The sequence below is a fragment of the Scyliorhinus canicula genome, chromosome 9 (assembly GCF_902713615.1).
Source record: "Scyliorhinus canicula chromosome 9, sScyCan1.1, whole genome shotgun sequence".
Lineage (NCBI taxonomy): Eukaryota > Metazoa > Chordata > Chondrichthyes > Carcharhiniformes > Scyliorhinidae > Scyliorhinus > Scyliorhinus canicula.
The window spans coordinates 50,802,954-50,827,732 of NC_052154.1; the positions used below are offsets into that span (position 1 = coordinate 50,802,954).

At 45.8% G+C, this 24,779-nt stretch overlaps 1 protein-coding gene across 5 annotated transcripts in view; it reads left to right on the forward strand.

The window, feature by feature from the left end:
- Positions 1 to 24,779, forward strand: part of heatr3 (HEAT repeat containing 3) — a 79,286-nt gene that overhangs the window by 36,755 nt on the left and 17,752 nt on the right. For all 5 annotated transcript variants that reach the window (XM_038806685.1, XM_038806680.1, XM_038806681.1 and 2 more), the window contains exons 7-11: positions 187 to 479; positions 4,257 to 4,347; positions 11,741 to 11,886; positions 16,436 to 16,518; positions 16,611 to 16,747. In XM_038806685.1, the coding sequence (XP_038662613.1) occupies positions 187 to 479; positions 4,257 to 4,347; positions 11,741 to 11,886; positions 16,436 to 16,518; positions 16,611 to 16,747 (750 nt within the window). The remainder of the gene's footprint in view (positions 1 to 186; positions 480 to 4,256; positions 4,348 to 11,740; positions 11,887 to 16,435; positions 16,519 to 16,610; positions 16,748 to 24,779) is intronic.

Below are 24,779 nucleotides of genomic sequence, written 5' to 3' on the forward strand. Positions count from 1 at the left end.
GAAAGTAAACAAGGTGTAATAAGATTCAGTACGTTGCTATGGGCAATGTAATTGTTATGCTACACCAATTGTGAGCGGTGAGGGACAATGGTGTCTAGTGGTTTGGGGAGTTTCAAATCTGCAGTCACTGGAGTGCCTGTGTTTATCATGTACATATTTATGATTGTAAATGACACTTGCCTTTAGGTACTGTATGGAATGTGAAGAGCGTTGTACCTGCCAGCAGCCAGGCAGACACAATAAATGCCGTTATAAGGATTCTCTCAGAAACATTGGAGAGGAATGCCAACCAGATCATTCTGAAACTCCGGGAGGCTGCCTGTGCAGCACCTGAGGTTGGGACAGAGACTGAAATGGAGGAGGAAATGATTGATGGAGACGAGGCTGTTGCTTCCAACCTGGAGGATGGGGCGCAGAAGGCTCCACACGAAGGAAAAGCAAGGATTGTGAAAAATGATGACATTTCAGACCTTCTACCAGTAAGCATATTGTGCAGTTCACCCTAAAATGCTTTGAGCAAGACTCCCTTTAAGAGTCAAGCTCAGCTACGCCTCTGCTCCTCTGATATTTGCCAGCCCCCTTTCTCTCACCCTTTCTGTTGCATAACATGAGAGAGAATCCACATAGCTTCAGCTCATCTCATGGTCAAAATCTAAACAAGTCTGAAAAACATATTTGCTTTTATTTAAGGGTGGTTGTATTCCCACAAGTCCTATTAGGTTTCAGTATTCTTTTCCATGTTTTCTTTTGGGAAAAGAAGGGGAAAAAGCCTAACACAATCTGCTCTTGTTAACATTTTTCCACCTTTTTATTAGCTTTAGGTTACTGTAGCTCTTTTTTATTTCCCCCCTTAAATGTGTTTCACCGTTTAGTGTTTATAACTTGTTATATTTTTAGTAACTTGAAATATTGAAACGGTGGAACACATCAGACCGAGGTTAATTAGAATTTGTGCTACAGACACAGTGGAATATCTAGTCCAGTAGAACATGGTCTGCGAACAATGGGTCTTGTAAATTCAAATAGGATTTATTCTTTACCATGTTGCTTGTGACTTACCGTAGCAAACACTTAGCAGGTCAGTTGGCCGTATAAAATTCCTCTGATGTATGCTGAAATAATTGAAGTAGAATTAGGTAATTGTCATTCTAGTTAGTTATAAATAGAAATGTTACGTTGTATAATGGATGGATGGATGGATTTGTTTATTGTCACATGTACCGAGGTACAGTGAAAAGTATTTTTCTGCAAGCAGCTCAACAGATCATTCAGTACATGGGAAGAAAAGGGAATTCAAGAAAATACATAATAGGGCAACACAAGATATACAATGTAACTACATAAGCATTGGCATCGGATGAAGCATACAGGGTGTAGTGTTAATGAGGTCAGTCAATAAGCGGGTCATTTAGGAGTCTGGTGACTGGGGAAGAAGCTGTTTTTGAGTCTGTTCGTTAGTTATAGTAGTTAGTTATAAATAGAAGTGTTACGTTGTATAATTGAATCCTCTCAGCATTGTTTTCCTTCAGTGGAAGAGCAGCAAAGTAGTTCTCAACATGGACATTCATAGAATCCCGACAGTGCAGAAGGAGGCCATTCGGCCCACTGAGTCTGCACCGACCCTCTGAAGAGCAACCTACTTGGGCCCACTCTCCCTATCCCCATAACCTCACCTAACTGTTGAACACTAATTTTTTGTTTAAATATTATTTATTCTCCTTTTTAGCATTTTCTCCCAAATTTACACCCAACAATAATCAGTAACGAATGCAACGTCAATCCCCATTTCAATCACAATGATCCCATCCTCCCACCAAACCCCAGACATTAGCCCGCATGTTAACATAAACAAATGACAAAAAGGAATCGGGAATCACCCATAGTAACCATTAATGCATACAGTCCCCCTCCCTCCAACCCTCCCAGCCCCCAACCCCCTTAATGTTCGATATGATCCAATTCTCGAAAGTACATAATGAATAACGCCCATGAATTGTAGAACCCCTCCATCCTTCCCCTCAGTTCAAATTTGACCTTTTCAAGCGTTAAGAATTCCATCAGGTTCCCCCGCCACGCCAGGGCACAGTGTGGAGCGGTTGATCTCCACCCTAACAGGATCCGCCTTTGGGCAATCAACGAGGCGAAGGCTACAACATCTGCGCTCGTTTCCAGCTCCGGCTGATTCAACGCCCCGAATATGGCCTCCCGAGGGCCTGGGTCCAGATTCACATGCACCACTTTAGAGATTACTCTAAACACCTCCTTCCAGTAATCCTCCAGCTTTGGACAGGACCAAAACATATGAACGTGGTTTGCGGGGCCTCCCTACAACTTTTGCACACATCTTCTACCCCCTCAAAGAGCTGGCTCATCCTCGCTCTTGTAAGGTGCGCTCGATACACCACCTTCAGTTGTATCAGCCCCAACCTCACACACGAGGTGGAGGCGTTCACCCTCCGGAGCACCTCGCATCAGAACCCCTCCTCCATTTCCTCTCCCAACTCTTCCACTTTGCCTTTATCCCTTCTAGCGGCGCCTTCTCCTCCTCCAAAATAGCCCCGTAAACCGCCGATACTACCCCCATCTCCAGTTCCCCTGTCATCAGCACCACCTCCAGCAATGTGGAAGCCGGCTCTACTGGAAGCTCTGTACCTCCTTTCTGGCAAAGTCTCGAAGCTGCATGTATCTAAATATTTCCCCCTGCTCCAGCCATACTTCGCTCCCAGCTCCTTCAATCCCGCAAAAAGACCCCAATAAATAAATCTTTTCGTGTCCTAATTTGTTTCTCCTCCAATCTCCGAAAATTTCCATCCCACTTCCCTGGCTCAAATCTATGATTCCCCGGAATTGGCATTTCTCTTGACCCTGCCCCCAACCCGAAGTACTGTCGAAACTGCCTCCAAATTCTCAACGAAGCCATTACTACTGGACTCCCTGAGTATCTCCCCGGGGCCGTCGGGAGTGGCGCTGTCGCTAGCGCCTTCAATCCCGACCCCCTACCCAAACTCTCCTCCATTCTGACCCATTGGGAATCAACCCCTCTGACCCAGCTCTGTACCTTCTCCACATTTGCCGTCCAGCATCAAACACTAATTTAGCAGCGCCAATCCATCTAACATGGCAAGTCTTGGGTGGCCTGGTGGCGCCATGGTTAGCCTCACAGCCAAGGACCCGGGTTCGAACCCGGCCCGGAAGAAACCCACACAGACACTGGGAAAATGTGCAAACTCTGCACAGGCGGTCACCCAAGGTTGGAATCGAACCCGGGTCCCTCGTGCTGAGGCAGCAGTGCTAACCACTGTGCTGCGTTGATTCTGCTCCGTCAACAGACAGAAGCAAAATGATGCTGCCAGACTTGCTGAGATTTTACAGCATTTTTCTCTTTCAATAATTCAATGTTGATATAACTCCCTTCTCATCTTCTCTCCCTTCACTCCTCAGTGACAAGCTGAGGGCCTGTACTGACATTAACTCATCTCACAAATCGGATTTTATACCCCCTTTGCCACAAGTCATAGTTCCTCTGGAGTAACCGTTCTTAATATACCATTTGGTGCAAAATGGTGTAAACAGTGAAGTGCTGTAATAGATGGGAAACTGAAATTAATTTTATTGCATAACTGGACAGATGCTCGAGTTATCAGAAGTCGGTCAAGAAGAACAACTGACTTCTGATGACTATAACATCTGCCCGGTTAGGGCATTAACAAAATTACTCATTTGTGCTGTATCTTCACAAACTATTCGAAGCCATTACTTTTCCGAGTAAACCAGGCAGGGATGTTTTTTAATCAATTTTATACAATATAAAATATTTACATAAATCTACAGTGCTCACCAAGTCTTATTCACCGAGACACTTTTTCGACAATGTATGCTTAGTTGCAATTACTGATGCACTGGGGAATGAACTTGGCACAGACCAAGCAAAAGACCAAAACCCGTTTGTTTTGAGATTTACTCGGGTGCAATGCATTATTTTCAGACTGACAAATTGAAGGCCAGATTGACTTTAAATTACCTCTCTGGTGCAGATAATTTCCTGCCTGATGATTTTTGCTCAGAAACTGCAGACCTAAGTTCGTCATGGACACTTGGGTAACAACATTGCATACACTGCACTGAACATTGATGAAATTGTCCTCAGCCCACTTAATATTGGACAGATGCAAAGTGTGCCATTTCATTTGGTTTTCGGTAGAAAATCTGCAAGTGCTTGTAACATTTTGGTTTATTTAATGATTATTTATTGACAGGCCCGGAGTGAGGAGCTGAGACATGCCACTGCTCTGCTGGCTGCTCAACAGACTGCCTTAGAGATCATTGTGAACATGTGTTGTTCAGAAGGTACGAACTGAAATCTCACTGCTACCAAAGTTGCTTTTCTTTACAAATTTGTGCATGTTTGGGATGATCATCTTGGATATCTCGTGTTGTTTTCCTGCAATAGTTGCTGTCTCATCCTGTAGAGCCAATAACAAGAGCTGAATTCATCATGAGAGCTGAGCGTTGAGAAGAGATTTCACTGAGCGGGAATAGTTGCTGCCTATAAGTAAGATTCCTCTTGGCTCAGGAATATAGACATAGACAGAGAAATTGCAGTGCAGAAAGAGGCCATTGGGCCCATCGAGTCTGCACCGTCCCATGGAAAAACCACCCTATCTAAGCTCACACCACCTCCCTATCCCCATAACCCAGTAACCCCATCTAACCTTTTTTGGACACTAAGGGCAATTCAGCATGGCCAATCCACCTAACCTACCAGAGTACCCGCAAGAGACCCACGCAGACAAGGGGAGAACGTGCAGACTCTCCACAGACACTGACCCAAGCCGGGAATCGAATCTGGGACCCTGGAGCTGTGAAGCAACAGTGCTACCCACTGTGCTGTCGTGCCGCCCACTACCTGCGACCTCTTAGACTATCAGGGGTCAAATTATGGATAGAGAGGGCATTGTTCACAGGGTCATTGTCGTTAAGAGGAACATTTCCAGAATCTATTGCTGATCCGTTAAGCCAGCGTAAGGGACTTTGGCAGAAATTTAAAAAAGGACAAAAGGAGATTTGAGACGTTAATCAGCCCCTCTCCCTAAGGAGTCGGCATTGTAGGATGGTCATGAGGAATTGGTGCTGCCTCGCTGTGAAAGGCCTTGCAGAGCATCTCTGGAGAGGCTGCATACTCCATCAGAATAGTACAAGAGGGGCAGCATGGTAGTGCAATGGTTAGCACTGCTGCCTCACAGGGCCGAGGTCCCACGTTCGATCCTGGCTCTGGGTCACTGTCCGTGTGGAGTTTGCACATTCTCCCCGTGTTTGCGTGGGTTTCGCCCGACAACAAAAAAGATGTGCACGCTAAATTGCCTCCTAATTGGAAAAAAATGAATTGGGTACTCTAAAATGTATAGAAAAGAAAAGTAAAAAGGACATTTAAAAAAAATAAATAAATTAAAGAAAAGAGTAGTACAAGTGGAGGAGAGAGAATTCGGGGTCAGGGAGCAGTTGGATAAAATGGAAAAATAGACTCCCACGTTGTAGTCAAGAACAACATTGTGCTGATCATTATATTTTTAAATGTCTGAACCAGTTTTAAACTTGGTAACTCCCAAATATTTGTTTTACACTAAAGAGAAAATGTTATTGAGCACTAAATTGCATGGTTTATACTGAAGAATTATTTTTGCTTGGTTAAGTCTTTGAAGAGTGGGGGGGGTCATCCAGTAAAGATGAATTTAGACACCATTCTTACCATGGTGTTTCAGTCAAAAGGTTACTCATTTTTATTCTGAAATAATACTGCACCCCAGTGGACAGATTGTTTATTGCATCCAGAAGCTCAAAGCTATATCATTAGTAAGAAAGTGATCGGACAATTATTCTTTCAAGTAGTCCCTCCGTTCCACATTTTTTCTCTCAAAAGGCTCATTTACATATTATTTCACTTTTTTGAAAATGTTTTTATTGGCGTTTTTCAAATTTACAGAGTGAAACTTTTGTGTCTGATATTTACATTTTGTACAGTTTCTTATTTACATGCGTGTGTATTTCACTTTCTTAATCGTTTTGCCTGTTCTGGGAGATATTCTGTAATGTAATTTTTGTGTATGCAGCATTTATATACTTGTTTGTTACAGCCCTGTTTTCACAGTAAACACTAAATTATTACAAATCTAGGGGCGGCACGGTGGTGCAGTGGTTAGCACTGCTGCCTATGGTGCTGAGGACCCAGGTTCGAACCCGGCTCCGGGTCATTGTCCGTGTGGAGTTTGCACATTCTCCCTGTGTCTGCGTGGGTCTCACTCCCACAATTCAAAGATGTGCAGGGTAGGTGGTTTAGCCATGGTAAATTGCCCCTTAATTGGGGGAAAAAAGAATTGGGAACTCTAAATTTAAAAAAATTATATAAATAAATTGTTACAAAATTTAAATGAAGACATGTGTATGTGGAACTATCCAAAAGCAAAAATGCCATCTCAACTATTTCGATGAGATAATTTTAAAAATTGCTTCTTGGGATAGGGGAATAAATTAGCTGTCAGTCAGAATCTCATGTCCAGCATTTGCATATAATCCACATCAATATTCCAATATTATCTTCCTCTTTCCTTTTTTTTTAAGACCTATTTTTCCTTCCCATAATATGTACTTGAGTTCTCTCGGCTTCAACATTGTGACTACCATAAAGAGTGTTTTATAGGGCAGCACGATGGCACAGTGGTTAGCATTGCTGCCTACGGCGCTGAGGACCCGGGTTCGAATCCTGGCCCTGAGTCACTGTCCGTGTGGAGTTTGCACATTCTCCCCGTGTCTGCGTGGGTTTCACCCCCACAACCCAAGGATGTGCAGGCTAGGTGAATTGGCCACGCTAAATTACCCCTTAATTGGAAAAAATGAATTGGGTACTCTAAAGTTAGAAAAAAAGAATGTTTTTTAAGTTGATCAGGCAAAATCACTCCACGTGAAACCACACTCCGCCTCTCGCCCCTCCGTCTAATCCTATCAGCAAATCCTTCTGATCGTTTCTTCATCATGTGCTAATCTGCCTTCCCTTAAATACATCTGTGCTTGTCACCTCAGCTACTTCGTGTGGTAACAAGTTTCACGTCCTTTATAATCCTTTGGGGGACTTCCGGTGGCGGCAATGCGGAGCTAAGCCACACGTTCGGCAGCTCCTGCTAAAAACGGACTTTGGGGCTCTTTTCAGGGCCCCCAACGGAACTTTGTTGGCAAATCCCGACGTGGGAAGAGGACTGGAGTCGATCCCTACGGTCCTATGGTCTGGACCAGGAGTGGGGTAAGAAGAAAAACGGTGGAAGCACCCCTGGAAAAGTGGGGGAAGAAAAACAAAATGGCGGCCGGCGGAGGCCCGGAGGAGTGGAGGCAGTGGGCGCAGGAGCAGCAGGAGACTCTGCTGCGCTGCTTCCAGGAGATTAAGGTGGAGCTGCTGGAGTCGTTGAAGGTTACCACCAGAGAGCTGATGGAGGCTCAGACAGCCCAGGGGGCCGTGATCCAGGAGCTGCAGCAGCTGGCCTCCGAAAGGGAGGGCGAGGTCGTGGCCGTGGCGGGGAAGGTGGAGATGCACGAGGCGCTCCATAAAAGTTGGCAGGAGCGGTTCGAGGAGGTGGACAACAGGTCGAGGCGGAAGAATTTGCGGATCCTGGGCCTCATGGAGGGGTCGGACCTGGCGGCCTATGTGGTTGTTATGTTGAACTCGCTGATGGGGGCTGGGTCCTTCCAGGGGCCCCTGGAGTTAGAGGGGGCCCACAGAATTCTGGCTAGGAGGCCCAAGCCAAACGAGCCACCGCGGGCGGTGTTGGTGCGGTTTCACCGGTTCGTGGATCGTGAGTGCGTGCTCCGGTGGGCCAAGAAGGAGCGGAGCAGCAAGTGGGAGAACACGGAGGTGCGGATCTTACAGGACTGGAGTGCGGAGGTGGCGAAGCGGAGGGCTGGGTTCAACCGGACGAAGGCAGTGCTCCACAGACGGAGCTTGAAGTTTGACATGTTGCAGCCGGCGCGTCTGTGGGTCACCTATAAGGATCGGCACCATTATTTTGAGTCCCCGGAGGAGGCGTGGGCCTTTGTGCAGGTCGAGAAACTGGACCCAAACTGAGGGTCTAAGATGGGGGATGTTGTATAATAATGTACTTGTGTTTGCTCTGTTTAATGTAAGATGTGGGTTGACCTTGGGGTGGGTGGGGTGATGTCGTTACGTCTTTTTTGTATGGGGTTTTTTGTATGGGTCTGGTGGACGGGTTCGGGCAGGGTGGGGGGGGAGGAGGACCTGCTGTTGGGCAGAAAGGAGATGGGGTAGTCCCACGTGGGGAGGATTCGGAGATAGGGCGGGAGTCGCCGTGGTCAGCAGAAGTTAGCTGGCTCACGGGAGTGCTATGGAGGGAGGGGGTCCTAGCCTGGGGTGGGGGGGGGGGTTCTTTGCCCCCAACTATGTCACGGGCGCTGATTTCCTTGATCCTGAAGCGGGATAAGGTACCTGAAGCTCTTCCCTGCCTGCTTCAGTGGGAGCCTACCAATCCCCTCCTCCTGATCCCCCGGGTGCACCACGAACAACTTGCTCTTGCCCAGGTTCAGCTTATACCCAGAGAAACCCCCGAATTCACTAAGAATCCTCATCACCTCCGGCATCCCCCCCCACCGGGTCCGCCACATACAGCAACAGGTTGTCTGCATAAAGCGACACTTGATGCTCCTCCCCACCCCGCACCAGGCCCCTCCAGTTCCCTGACTCCCTCAACGCCGTGGCCAGGGGCTCAATTGCCAACGCGAAGAGCAAGGGGGACAGGGGACTCCCCTGTCTCGTCCCCCGGTACAGCCGAAAGTACTCCGACCTCCTCCTATTCATGGCTACACTCTCCATCGGGGCCTCATAGAGCAACCTCACCCAACGGATAAACCCCTCCCCAAACCCAAACCTCTCCAACACCTCCCACAGATACTCCCACTCAACTCTATCAAAGGCAATTCTCCGCATCTAATGCCACCACTATCTCCGCCTCCCCTTCCACAGCCGGCATAGGTCAAGAGCCTTGGCCTATTCCGCCTAATAGATATAATTTTTCAGTTCTGTAATCACCTTTGTGTTTTTTTGTCTCCTCCAGTGCCTCTATAATCCTGTTTATAATTTGTTAAATCACAGAACTGAAACCTGAATTAATAATCTTCTAGTTTACTTGAGAATTATTTGTGTATTGATTGCTGTTACAATCCCTGTAACAGTAGACCAGAGACCAGTAACTTTAAAAAAGATATTGAATTCCCAGTGGCCGACTTTGAGGAATCGCACAAGACTGCAAGTTTTAAGCCTTATTGCAACAAGCAAACTAAAAGCTACATCCACTAAACATTACCTAGTAGGCCACTAATACTCAAAACTACGGAAAAGGTTGCCATTATTAATGTTTTAACGTGACTGATAACCTCAAGCTGCACACAAACATTACAGTAAAAGAAAATAAATTACTTCCTCATATGTGTTATATTCAGTTTGAAAGTAGGCAAAGTATGTAATATGGGTTAGATGGATGTAAGTCATGTTATGGGAAAGGGATTTGAATCACAACAAGAATGAGAAATTCTGTTAACTACGAGAATTACTCGAATCATAGAATTTAAAGTGCAGAATCATATCAGCTCCCCTTTAAAGACAAACATATTCAACCTCTTTGTCATTGCCAATTGCAACCTTTTCGTCGCCAAAATCCTTTAACATGTTTGTGCCTCCCAAATCCATGCCCAACTTTTCCACAACTCCATGTTTGTATTTTATGGCTCTACCACACTACCAAAGCACCACAGATTATATTCTCGGTGACAATTTTGTATTATTCCTCTTTGCAGTCTTTGCAGTGGTTGACTGTACCATCCCCTTCTGCTCATTGGGGTTGCCCTGTCTTGGTCCCAGTCTTCTTCATCCAAGCTTAACCAGACCGTCTCAAGCAATGGCTTGGATTCCCTCATCCCTCCAATCATCCACTTGACATCCAAAACACCCGCTGTCCCTTCCCAGTCCCCTTGGACAACTGCTGTGATTTATCCTTCCCCTAACCCCTTCATCTTGCTTATTTATATGCTGTTTCTTGGAGATACCATCATTAGAGATGGGGTCAGCTTCCAGGTATATGGAACAATATCTAGCTCTAAATCTCCATCATCTCTCTGACTCTCATATTGCCTCAATGTTGTTAGTCTGCTTGTTTGACATCCATTCTTGGATAAGCTACAATCTTTTTCCATTTCACAACAATGATGTGCATCTGTATTATTGGCACTTTACGAGAGTTAAGTTGAAACCAAATTTGACACCGTGTCACAGGAAGAGATGACTAAAAAGCTAACTAAAGGTCAGTCACAGAATTCAGCTTTTAGGAGTTTCTTAAAGGAGGTAAGGGAAGTGGAGAGTTTAGGGGATGGATTCCAGAGGTTAGGGCTTGGGCGCGCGCGCACACACACACACACACACACACACACATTCTCCCCCCCCCCCCCCCCCCCCCCACTGCCTTTAGTTGGATCAGGCTATTTGCAGTCTCTCATTTCAATTCAATTCAACCTCGAGCTGAAATCATGATCCTGCATCCTGTCCAAGAAGAGATGGTCTGTTTAGTCCCACCTCATTCAGGCAGCTGCTGAAACCCACATCCATACATTTGTCAGCTCAATGCTGAACTATTTCATTTATCGATTGGCTGGTTTTCCCTCCCAGTGGCTATGATTTATGCTGAAGAGAAGAGACATCAACTGCCCTCCTCTCAAACATTTCTCCTTAATAATTCCATCATCAGAGATCACAGCCTTGTGAATAGTCCAGTTTGGGGAGTAATGTACATTTGCATCTGAGGATAAGTCCTTGCCATCAGACTTAATATTAAGACACTTGATCAAACATGTGGATAAATCGTGAGAGGTTAATGTGTGCTGGCAGGAGAGAAAATGTAAAGAAATCTTTTCATCCATGCATTTCGTTGAAAACATTTCAAAATTATATTTGTCCCATCTCATGCTGCATAAAATACAATGCAGAAATCTCTCAAAATGTCCCCACATTGTAGACATCAAATCAACTTATTATACATATAAATTTGAACCAGTCACCAAGCTGGCCGGTTAACTCAGTTGGTTAGAGCGTGGTGCTAATAACGCCAAGGTCGTGGGTTTGGTCCCCTTACGGACCATGTACTTTAAGGGCAGCACGGTAGCATTGTGGATAGCACAATTGCTTCACAGCTCCAGAGTCTCAGGTTAGATTCCGGCTTGGGTCACTGCCTGTGCGGAGTCTGCACATCCTCCCCGTGTGTGCATGGGTTTCCTCCGGGTGCTCCGGTTTCCTCCCACAGTCCAAAGATGTGCAGGTTAGGTGGATTGGCCATGATAAATTGCCCTTACTGTCCAAAATTGCCCTTAGTGTTGGGTGGGGTTATGGGGATAGGGTGGAGGTGTGGGCTTGGGTAGGGTGCTCTTTCCAAGAGCCGGTGCAGACTCGATGGGCCGAATGGCCTCCTTCTGCACTGTAAATTCTATGATAAGACTATGAATGTAATGAAGCCATGAATGTTGTCTTCTGTCAAGTATTCAACAAGAATAAGCAAAACAAATGTTGCATTTTCAATAAGTACACACTTGATTGATTAGTGTGTTAAATAGCCCAGTGGTTCCTGATTTTTATCAGTAGCACCAAAGCCCCCTCTGTTATTTTATAGTTTTGGTTCTTTTAATCCCTGTTCGTACGCAGATCCTTCAGATGACGAATGGGAGGAAATATCAAGCAGTGACGAAAGTGATAACTCTATGGCTGAAGGAGCTGGGACTCTGTTTTCTCCCCTCTGCCTCTCTGCAGAGGTCCTCTCTGCTCTTGTGAACTACCTTATTCCAAAAAAGGTAAACCTACAAATTATTTGATCATGACTTGATGATATTTGATTACCTTTTTGGTAGTGCTTCCCAGCAGGAAATACGAATGCTGATTCTTGTTGTGGAATGTTTTGACTTCCTCATCATTTAATAAATCTTTTACTAGACTGCATGGTTTACTTTGCCTGCCACAACTGATTTGTGGCCATTTTATTAGATAAGAGTCTTCCCTCAATATTTGGAATAAAACATTTTGGTGGCAGCATGGGGGTCAGATTCTATTTGAAGCCATTCAGCTAAATATTGACGTGTGTAAGGAATAAACGCTGACAATAACGGGTTTCTGTATTTAAAGCATGACCATATCTAACAACTGGTACATACATGCTAACCACTATGCTACCGTGCTGCCCCGTAATAGGTTAAGTGAGTGGCAAAAATCAGACAAATGGAGTATGAAGTGGGCAAATGTGAAATTGTCCATTTTGGCTGGTAGAATAAAAAAGCTTATTATCTAAATGTTGAGAGGTTGCAGAGATCCTGAGATTCAGAGAAATCTGGATATCCTAGTGCACAGATCACAATAGCTAATGTGCAAGTACAGCAAGTAATTAGGAAAGCTAATAGAATGTTATCATTTACTGTGAGGGGAACTTATTGTAAAAGTAGTGACTTCATGCTTCAATTGTACAGGGCATTCTCGCCACATCTGGAGTATTGTGCACAGTGTTGGTCTCCTTATTTAAGAAAACATGCAAATGCGTTGGAAGAAGTTCAGAGAAGGTTGATTGGATTAATACCAGGAATGTGCGGGTTGTCTTGTGAGGAAAGGTTGAAGAGGTTAGCTTAATGTCACAAGAGTTTAGAAGAGCAAGAGGTAACTTGATCAAAACTTTTAAGATCTTGAGGGGTATTGTCAGGATGGATGTGGAGGGGATGTTTCTTGTCACTGTTTAAAAATAAGGAGTTTCTCATTTAAGACAGAACATTTCCCCCCCAACCAATTGGTTTCAGCACCCTTCCTCTTCTCTTATGGTTAGAAAAATAGAAAAGCTGTATAATATTTAAATAGAGAGCTGGCAGAACTCGTGGTATAGAGGGATCTGGGTGTCCTGGTACATGAATTGCAAAATGTAGGTCTGCCGGTAGAGCAAATGATTAAGAAGGCAATTGGAATGTTGTTGTTTATTGCAAGGGGAATGGAATATATAAGTAGTGTCAGTGAGACGACATAAAGAGTACTGTTTGCAGTTTTGGCCTCCTTTGTTTAAAAAAAGTACATAATTGCATTAGAAGCAGCTCAAGAGAAGGTTCATTCAGCTGATACCTGGGATTGGGGCAAGCGGAGGTGGGCTGCCATTATCTTATCAGTAAAAGCCTGGACAGCCATATCTATTGTAGTTTAGGAGATTGAGAGGTGGTCTTATTGAAACATATAAGATCCTGAAGGGACATGACAGGGTGGATGTTGAAAAGATGTTTCCCCGTGTGAGCAATACTAGAAATTTTCAATTTTTAAAAATAAATTTAGAGTGCTCAATTATTTTTCTTCCAAATAAGGGGCAATTTAGCGTGGCCAATACCTTGCACATCTTTGGGTTGCAGGGTTGAGACTATGCAGACATGGGGAGAATGTGCAAACTCCACACGGACAGTGACCTGGGGTGGGAGCGAACCCGTGTCCTTGGCGCCGTGAGGCAGCAGTGCTAACAAGGTGAAAATAGATAAGTCCCCGGGGCCGGATGGGATTTATCCTAGGATTCTCTGGGAAGCCAGGGAAGAGATTGCTGAGCCTTTGGCTTTGATTTTTAGGTCATCATTGGCTACAGGAATAGTGCCAGAGGACTGGAGGATAGCAAATGTGGTCCCTTTGTTCAAGAAGGGGAGTAGAGATAACCCCGGTAACTATAGGCCGGTGAGCCAAACGTCTGTGGTGGGTAAGGTCTTGGAGAGGATTATAAGAGATACGATTTATAATCATCTAGATAGGAATAATATGATTAGGGATAGTCAGCATGGTTTTGTGAAGGGTAGGTCATGCCTCACAAACCTTATCGAGTTCTTTGAGAAGGTGACTGAACAGGTAGACGAGGGTAGAGCAGTTGATGTGGTGTATATGGATTTCAGTAAAGCATTTGATAAGGTTCCCCACGGTCGGCTATTGCAGAAAATACGGAGGCTGGGGATTGAGGGTGATTTAGAGATGTGGATCAGAAATTGGCTAGTTGAAAGAAGACAGAGAGTGGTAGTTGATGGGAAATGTTCAGAATGGAGTTCAGTTACGAGTGGCGTACCACAAGGATCTGTTCTGGGGCCGTTGCTGTTTGTCATTTTTATAAATGACCTAGAGGAGGGCGCAGAAGGATGGGTGAGTAAATTTGCAGACGACACTAAAGTCGGTGGAGTTGTAGACAGTGCGGAAGGATGTTGCAGGTTACAGAGGGACATAGATAAGCTGCAGTGCTGGGCTGAGAGGTGGCAAATGGAGTTTAATGTGGAGAAGTGTGAGGTGATTCACTTTGGAAAGAATAACAGGAATGCGGAATATTTGGCTAATGGTAAAATTCTTGGTAGTGTGGATGAGCAGAGGGATCTCGGTGTCCATGTACATAGATCCCTGAAAGTTGCCACCCAGGTTGATAGGGTTGTGAAGAAGGCCTATGGTGTGTTGGCCTTTATTGGTAGAGGGATTGAGTTCCGGAGCCATGAGGTCATGTTGCAGTTGTACAAAACTCTAGTACGGCCGCATTTGGAGTATTGCGTACAGTTCTGGTCGCCTCATTATAGGAAGGACGTGGAAGCCTTGGAACGGGTGCAGAGGAGATTTACCAGGATGTTGCCTGGTATGGAGGGAAAATCTTATGAGGAAAGGCTGATGGACTTGAGGTTGTTTTCGTTAGAGAGAAGAAGGTTAAGAGGTGACTTAATAGAGGCATACAAAATGATCAGAGGGTTAGATAGGGTGGACAGTGAGAGCCTTCTCCCGCGGATGGAGGTGGCTAGCACGAGGGGACATAGCCTTAAATTGAGGGGTAATAGATATAGGACAGAGGTCAGAGGTGGGTTTTTTACGCAAAGAGTGGTGAGGCCGTGGAATGCCCTACCTGCAACAGTAGTGAACTCGCCAACATTGAGGGCATTTAAAAGTTTATTGGATAAGCATATGGATGATAAGGGCATAGTGTAGGTTAGATGGCCTTTAGTTTTTTTCCATGTCGGTGCAACATCGAGGGCCGAAGGGCCTGTACTGCGCTGTATCGTTCTATGTTCTATGTTCTATGTCACCGTGCCGACCAAAACATTTTCCATTTAGCTACTGCAATTTCAGAGCTTTTCCTGACTATTTATATCACTTATGTTGGGAAATATATTCTTAATTTGTTAGATATTACAAACAATGTCGGCTATTTCAGTACTTAATCAACCCACCAATTAGCCACAGGCAACACGGTGGCGCAGTGGTTAGCAATGCTGCCTGACGGCGCCGAGGATCCTGGCTCGATCCCAGCCTCGGGTCACTATCCGTGTAGAGTTTGCACATTATCCCCATGTCTGTGTGGGTGTCACCCCCACAACCCAAAAAGATGTGCACGATAGGTGAATTGGCCACGCTTCATTGCTCCTTAATTGGAAAATAATTAATTGGGTTCTCTTTTTTTAAAAAAAATTTTTAAAACCCACCAATTAACCAGATTTAAAGGTAATACGTTTTCATGTTGGAGAGTTTTCACTAAATTTGGATTTTAAAATTCTGTTATTAGCAAGCAGAAATTGTGCAGACAAGACCTGTGCAATTATGAAATGTAGTTTTGTCGTTCGAGTGGTTGGTTTAGAAAAGAGCAGATTTTAAAAAGAAAATCGAACCTTGGCAATTGGGAAATTAGGGAGTGTGTGAAAACCACTGCATGCAACTGCAGTGTGTCAGGAAGACAGCCTTACTGGCTGTAATAAAGCCATCAACAAGGAACATTGATTAGTTTAGCAGTGTAGTGAGGCAGCACCATCTGTCAACCCGAGTCAACTCCATCAGCTATTGCTGATCAATAACATACCTGTCTGCAATCAGAGCATAAAATTCAACCGTTAGGTATTTATAAATGTGAGAGAATAATGTACTTTAATAAGGATTTATTTGTTGAATATTTCTTGGTGCTGATATTCTTGTCCTGAATTTATGTTGTCAAATGGCCCTTTCCAGAATATGGCAAGTTACGCCACAACGATTACTGTGCATGCTATGTAGCTGGCATCAGTTGATGTGTTTCTCTTCCCTGGGGTGAATCTTCTACCAGTGTAAAAATCAAACTGTTATCTTGTTAGTGTTTCTCACTTGCTGTGTGAGTGTGAATCTTCAAAACATTTACATAGAACATTAGTTAGGTTAATGTGGTAAAACTTTATGTGTCACAGCCATGAATCTGAAATTAAATTGCATGTACAGATTTGTTAAATATTTGGCCCAATAATGAATGAAGACCTGGCAGTGATGGATTGGAAGGAGGCATCAGTAGATGCTTGGGAGCATACGAGTTGCTTTTCCTTTTGATAATGCTTGTCTCAACTGATAAATCCTTAGGTTCTGGAAAAGACTGAATTCCCAGACAATGTTACTGTAGATGAATGTATGAAAAGTCCACCGTGGCGGCATTTAATTGCCAAGTAAGTAAGACCTTTGCATCGTACAGTAAATTTATAGAGCCAAAAGATGTCTTAAAATTAATATCTTTTACTATGGATTTTATTTTTTGTAGAATGAAACGGATACAGTGTAGAGCCCTGACCTGCCTCCATAACCTTTTATCAGTATTGGACATGGAGGAGCTCGGAGGACCAGCTGCACTTCAGGTTCTTTCACAGCACCTTACAATGCTTGTTTTCTCCCAGTCAGGTGAGTTAAATGGACAACAATGACTATAATTGTGCACTCTATGTTTCCACTTTAGTCCTTTCCATGCTGTTGCTGTTAGGATATTACTAGTCTGCATGTTTTCCCAGTCTGGGACTCTGTTCAAACAAGACAAGTTGGCACTGATCTTCTGATCCCCGGGTGACCAGAGATCGAACGGACGCTGAAGATGTACTATGGGATCCCCCAGAAGTCCAAATGCAAGGACTCCGGGTGGAGGTGCCTGGGAAGTCTGAACTTCTGATAAATTTCCAACTTTGGGTTTGAGTTCAAGACTTCGAACGGTTCCACAGTATGTACCTGGATAGTTATAGTTATCCAGGAAATATTAGACGGAAATAAAACTAGTGTAACAACTGACTAACTCTAGAACTGACGCCTCTCCCGGCAATCACTCACACTGTCACCTCCCAACTTTCACCCAACCCCCCCCACCCCCACCAATTCCCTCGATCTGACCCAATTACTCCCGATCCATCTGCCACTCTATCCACCTGTAATCCTACCACCTCACCCATCTGCCACCCAACCCACCCAATTCACCTACCCTGGTGAGACCCACGCAGACACGGGGCGAATGTGCAAACTCCACACGGACAGTGACCGACCCTGCCCTCTTACCTATCCTATCTCCTTACACGTGCCTCATTTCCAAAGCTTTGGGACTCTTAAACTATTTACTTACAGAATACGTAGCTCATGCTGTTAAAGGTGGGTATGGTCGCTCCGAGGATTACTGCGCTGAATCATTTTTGCAGGATCTTCTATTGGCCAACTGCCTTGAAACAATTGGAGGAAAGTAAGTGCGTACTGTCTAATTGATGTAGGAAACAGGGGTTCTGAGCTAGAATGGAGGATTTGGGCCTTAGTGCCTTGATATGAGTCATTATATATGTTGGCTGTTGTTAAAATTTCCTGACCGTGGCGAGCCAGAATTCACATTTGGCTGTTGAAAATCATGCTTCCCTTGACAAGTTTTATGTGCATTTTATAAATGGGAAATTTCAGTGATTAACATGAACGATGGGTCGTACAAAATCATGTTAGTCATGCTTTTAAAAGCAAAGTAAAAATAATAAAGATCACAATGGTGGGGTAGAGATTTTGCTTTGGGCACTTTTGGCAATCTGGGTGCGACATTGTGCTACTTTTCCAAAGTGAAGTTACACTGCAAACACTTTTGGGTAATCACAAACATGATGGGGCGAATTTCCCCCGATATAGGCAGAGTGGCGTAATGGGTGGGAAAAACTGGGAGGAAGCCGCCAGCCCCAAAGGCGGCTTCCCCTGCCATCTTGCTCGGCTGCGAGACGAAACCAAAATGATGGGGCGGATCCCACGGCGTCATGCTGGCGGGGCAGGCTCTGACTGAAGCTGTCCCGCCTGCAACTTCAGTTTTAGATAATCAAAGCGCCCTCTTTAAAGGGCGCCCTGATAGATGAAATGAAAAGTAGAAACCCCCTCAGCAGCAAACCCCGCCCCCTCCGCCAACACAGGCACTCGCCAGAACTCCTCTGCTGGGATCTGCTTGCCAGGTGCACACTGTGATGGACCTGTCGTGATTCACAAGCTGACGTGAATGGACAATCTGATGGAACGGTAGGAGGGACGATCGGGTGGTCAAGGCCTGATAATTACATACAAATGTATTCCAAAGGGGATCCCATCATTGAAAGTGGATTCCCGTGACATCATTGGTGGGGGCGGGGACAATCACCAGGAGAAATCTCTCCAGCGTAAATCGTGTTTTGGGATTTTCTGCACCTGCCGCTGATCCTCCCCCCCCCCCCCCCCCCCCCCCCCCCAAACAAGAGGAAAAATTCCCCCCTCCCTCCAGACGCCTTCCATGAAGCAGTGCAATCGGACCCAGTTCACCATCCCACCTTCTCTTTACTTCCTCCAATTAAGCCTGCTCCGCCGACAGGATCCGACAATAGATTTTAAAAATAGCACCCAATTTGGGGCTGCATGGTGGCGCAGTGGTTAGCATTGCTGCCTCATGGCGCCGAGGACCCAGGTTCGTTCCCGGCTCCGGAGCACTGTCAGTGTGGAGTTTGCGCATTCTTCCCGTGTTTGCATGCGTTTTGCGCCCACAACCCAAAGATCTGCAGGGTAGGTGGATTGGCCACACTAAATTGCCCCTTAATTGGAAAAAAAAAATGAATTGGGTATTCTAAATTTATTACAAAATATAAAGTACCCAATTCGACCCATTCACCAGATTGGCAATATTAGGTTTATGGAGTAAAGCCCAATAGTGGGCCAGCCGGATTCCCAGATAACGGAAGCTAGTGCTGGCCAGGTGAGACTGCAACTCCCCCAGATCAGCTCCCCTTCCTGGGGGATTCACCGGAAAGTATTAACTTTTTCCCAAATTCAGCTTGAACCCTGAGAAGGAGCCAAACCCCTAAGTAACTTCATTTTCTCCTCTACATTGGAGAGAGAGTCCATGATGTACAAAAGCAGATCATCCGCATATAAAGACAACCCTGTGCTTCCCCCACTGCTCTATCTCCATCTAGTGGATGACCTCAAATGACTAGAGGCTCAATTGCCAAGCAAACTCAGGGGGAGGGGGGGGGGGGGGGGCAGTGGACAATCCTGCTTTGTACCCCTGTTCAATTGAAAGTAATCCGATCTCGGGGCATTTGTACGGACACTCATGTTGGGCGCCCTATCCAAACGGCCAAATACATGATATGAATTTTGGCCCAAGCCAAACATTCTTAGATTTTCAATAAAATACTTCCACTGAATCCTATCAAATGCTTTTTCAACATCCATTGAAAAGACCACCTGCAGTTCAGGCACGAGGAGGGTGACAAAATGACATTTAACAACTGCCGGCCCTTAACAAAGCCAGTCTGCACCTCGAAAATCACCTCTGGAAGGCAGGGCTCCAAGCGCATCGTCAACACCTATGGCAACAACTTAGTGTCAGCGTTCAACAACCAAATGGGTCAGTACAACGCACACTTTGTAGGATCCTTATCCTTATCCTTCGGGATCAGGAAAATCGATGCTTGCATCAACGTAGCCGGCAACACAACCTGGGACAAGGAATCGTTAAACATATCCAGCAAAAGTGAGATCAACTGACCCGCACATTTTTTTATAGAAGTCGATAGGAAACCCATCCAGGCCTGGTGCATTATCCAACTGCATCAATCCGATACACTTCATGATCCCCTCCGGCCCTATCAACCCCTCTCAACTCCTCCCTCTCTCCTGTTCACCAGGAAGGATAATCCGTCTAAAAGCTGCATCATTGATAATCTCTGCTCTGGAGGCTCTGACTTGTACAGCTCTCGGTCAAAGGCCTCATTAACCTTGCCTAGGGCAGAAACAAACCCGCCACCCGAATCCCTAATCTGCCGGGAGGCGGCCTGCCTCCAGGGTCCCAGGTTCAATTCCCAGCTTGGGTCACTGTCTGTGCGGAGTCTGCACGTCCTCCCCGTGTCTGTGTGGGTTTCCTCCGGGTCCTCCGATTTCCTCCCACAGTCCAAAGATGTGCAGGTTAAGTGGATTGGCCATGCATAAGGTTCAATGGTGTTACAGGGATAGGGTGGAGGCGTGGGGTTAAGTAGGGTGCTCTCTCCAAGGGCTGGTGCAGACTCGATGGGCCGAATGGCGCCTCTGCACTGTAAATTCTATGGGTCGCCTGTAAAAACACCACATCAGCCGTCAAATTTCTCGGGTGCGCAAATACCCGGGGCCTTTTTACTGCGCCTTTTAGCCCCCTTACATTCCAAGTTATCATTCGTGCAAGGGTGTCTACTACCCTCCCCCAACTCCCCCCCCGCAACCCAGAGTCAGCCATTCCCACATATGATGTAATCCAGCAGCACCTCAACAAGTGCTGATACCAGCCTCTAACAAAATGGCCACCAAACCCCCCCACCATGTAAAACCAGACAAAGACAAAGAATTCTTCAGTGTCAACAGTCTACCCCACCCCACCCCTGAGCCATACCACACCCAATGAACAATCAAACAACCCCAAGGAGAACAAATGCTCCTCTCCTTCTCCCCCCACCCTCACCCCCAAACAAAAGGAGATCAAAATCCTAAACCCGTTACCTAAAGAAAAAAAACACTAAAGTAATGAGCTGCAGATATCCCCACTCCTCCGCTCCTGTTACCTAACTTTTTACAGCTGGCAGGGCAATCCCGCACAGAGTAAGAATAGAAAAGCAATCATACCAACAACCAGCCCCCTGCCCACTTTAATACAAAAAGATGGAGGGAAAAAGAAAAGCAGCCCCGGCCCCAACTCCAAAAATACCATCTCCAAACTTGCCCAGACAAAACCCCAGCAAATTCCTATAACCACGTGCCCTCGGCCACAGTACAAAAATCCAGCAATAAATAGAGATACAAATGCACCTAACAGTTAACAATTATTTAGTTTGCCCCAGTCCATGCTTCTTAACAAACTCATTTGCATCCTCCGACACATCACAGTCTCTCTTTAAAAGTTACTCAATGACTAGCCGGCTACACCACACCAAATCGCACATTCCTCTTGTACAATGTGACCGTGGCCTTGTTGAATGCCGCACATCTCACCAGTTCTGCTCCCATGTCCTCATAGAACATAGAACGTTACAGCGCAGTACAGGCCCTTCGGCCCTCGATGTTGCGCCGTCCTGTGAAATCCCTCTAAAGTCCCTCTACACTATTCCCTTATCGTCCATATGCCTATCCAATGACCATTTGAATGCGTTGAGTCCACTACTATTGCAGGCAGGGCATTCCACGCCCTTACTACTCTGAGTAAAGAATCTATCTCTGACACCTGGCCTATATCTATCTCCCCTCAATTTAAAGCTATGTCCCCTCGTTATGGACATCACCATCCAAGGAAAAAGGCTCTCAATGTCCACCCTATCTAATCCTCTGATCATCTTGTATGCCTCAATTAAGTCACCTCTTAACCTTCTTCTCTCTAACGAAAACAGCCTCAAGTCCTTCAGCCTTTCCTCATATGATCTTTCCTCCATACCAGGCAACATCCTTGTAAATCTCCTCTGTACCCTTTCCAATGCTTCCACATCCTTCCTATAATGTGGCGACCAGAACTGCATGCAATACTCCAAATGCGGCCGCACCAGAGTTTTGTACAACTGCAACATGACCTCATGGCTCCGAAACTCAATTCCTCTACCAATAAAAGCTAACACACCGTACGCCTTCTTAACAACCCTCTCAACCTGATATATTCTAACGGTGTGGTTCTCCCATCTATAGTCTCGATGGCCTTTCACCCACCTCGGGACCTATTCCTTACCTTGGTACCTATGAAACCTGACGTTGGTCGCCCTTGGTGGTTCCTCAGATTGGGTGTCTGCCTCAGTGACCGATGGGCCTGGTCCAACTCAGATGGGTATGGAAATCACCACCCTCTCCGCCATCTTCCCAAACATCTTGGACATATAGTCGGTCGGATTTGGGCCCCCCAGACCATCCAGCCGCCCAACGATTCTGACATTTTGCCGTCTGGAGTGGTTTTCCAGATCGTCAAACTTGGCCTTCAATGCTTTTGTGCCCTCAGCCAGCAACGGGGTCTCAACCTCCAGGGAGACAACCTGGTCCGAGAGTGCCACCTCCATCCTTTGTATCACCACGCCTTGCTCCTTTACCTTCCGATCCATCTTCTCCAAGGCCGCACGGATGGGGGCTAGAACCCCTTCCATTACCTTCTCAGGGTTTGCCGCTGTTTCTTGAATTTCTCCGGCAAGAAGCTTGCCAGCATCTTGGCCGTCCATGGAGAGGCCAAAGTCACAGCAGGAGCCTCCGTCATTTTCTCCACCGACAAGGCTCGAGGGGCTTCTGAGTTCGAAGACGATTCTTTTTTAAAAATAAATTTAGAGTACGCAATTCATTTTTCACAATTAAGGGGCAATTTCGCGAGGCCAATCCACCTACCCTACACATCTTTGGGTTGCGGGGGTTAAACCCACACAAACACGGGGAGAATGGGCACCAGAGCCTCGGCGCCGTGAGGCAGCAATGCTAACCACTGCGCCACCTTGCTGCCTTGAAGATAATTCTTTATCCGTCTGCTGTCTTGTACTATACTTATTGGGCATTACTTTTGTGTGAGGCCTTATCCCATCAAACTATTCAAATTTCCCCCTACCCCCCCCCCCAAACGTTTCCCAAAAACTAGGCAAAAAGACCTAAAACAAAGTACCCAAGCGGGAGCCATTGTGTGTACGACTCTTCACCGTATAGACACCGGAAGTCAATTTTATTCCAATTTTGAACTGCATGAGATTTATCGCTAATCCAGGAGCAGACGATCAAATTCTAAGGCCGTATCAAATATCTTCTCAAACTCTTTAAGTACAATGGACCAATCTGATTTAATTTTCACACAGGACCAAACACAATGTGTGCTGTTTCCCACGACTACTTTATACTTGGCACAGCGAGGGTATGGTAGGGTCAAACCTGTGTCTTAAGCTTGGTGTGATATGCAGACGGAGCGATATTTTAAACTGAGTTTCCTTCATTCTATTACAAACACAGGTTCTATTGACATTTTCCCATATATTGCCCCAGGTCTCCTCATCAATATTCACTGCAACGCCTGTTTCCCATGACCAGAAAGTCTCTAGAATGTTCATACAGGATCTAGAACATAAAATGCCATAAAACTTGCTGATTAATTTCTTAGGTTCTGTGGATATCAGTATTCTTTCCACCAGGGTAACATAAGCATCGAGATACAGAGATGTCTTATCAAGGATAAAGGGCGGGATTCTCCACCCCACTGTGCCACATTTCTGCCCAGACCGGCCGGCGGGATTCTCCATTACGCCAGGCAGTCAATGGGGTTTCCCATTGTGGGGCAGCCCCAGACTGTCGGGAAACCCCCGGGCACTGGCATAACGGAGAATCACGCCGGCGGAGAATCACGCCCAAAGTTGACATCGTTTCTCAAAAGATAACAAGGAAGCATCACTAAACACATCACCCAGCTGACAAATACCTTTGTCCCTCCAGATATCGAATCCATGTTTCATAAGCCCTGGTGGGAAATCCGGATTTCCTTGAATGAGGGAGAGAGTGGAAGTTGATAGTTCCCTTCCAGCTCACGGACCAGCTTCCACGCTCTCAGAATGTTCATGATTATAAGATTTTCACACTTGACAGGCACAGCCTTGAAATCCCTGAGCAACAACCAGGCCTTAAGGAGGACTCAGACTGGTCAGCTTCATAGCAAGCCTAATGGAGGAAGGGTCCTCTTTGACCCATTCCTCTGTGAATTTTAAGATCTGAAGCGAACTGGTACATTTTTATATTCAGCACACCGACCTCATTCTCTCTCTCTCTCTCTCTCGCTCCTCCACCCCCAAAAAACCCTGGAAGCTGAGGTTTGGCTCGTTTTAAACAAGATTTCATTTTGTTCCATATAAAAGAGGTGAGCTCCCGTTAATTTCCATTGGGACCTTAGCAGAATGTGTCCATAGAATAAAACCTTAGAATTCCTACAGAGCAGATGGAGGCTTTTGGCCCATCAAGCCTGCACAAGCCCTCTGAAAATGCATCCTACCTACACGCCCAATCCCCCACACTATCCCCATAACCCCACCTAACCTGCACATCTTTGGACTGTGGGAAGAAACCAGAGCACCCGGAGGAAACCCACGCAGGTATGGGGAGAACTTACAAACTCCACACAGTCACCCAAGGTTGGAATTGAACCCGAGTCCCTGGCGCTTTGAGGCAGATGTGGTTACCAGTGTGCCACAGTGCTGCCTCATTGGAAAGATTGGCAGCATCTGTAAAGATATAATAGCTGAGGCAGCACGTTAATCTTAATCAATGCTACCCTGCCCAACCATGATCTTGGCAAGGAGGACAGACAATGTAGACGCAAGTAAGGGAGGGGGGGGGGGGAAATTACCCAAATAAGTAAACCCCAAGGAGGAACATCGAAATGGGAAATTAGCAAAGGGGGATGTCTCCCTCTAAAAATAAATTTTATAACCTGAGTAGAGGCTGT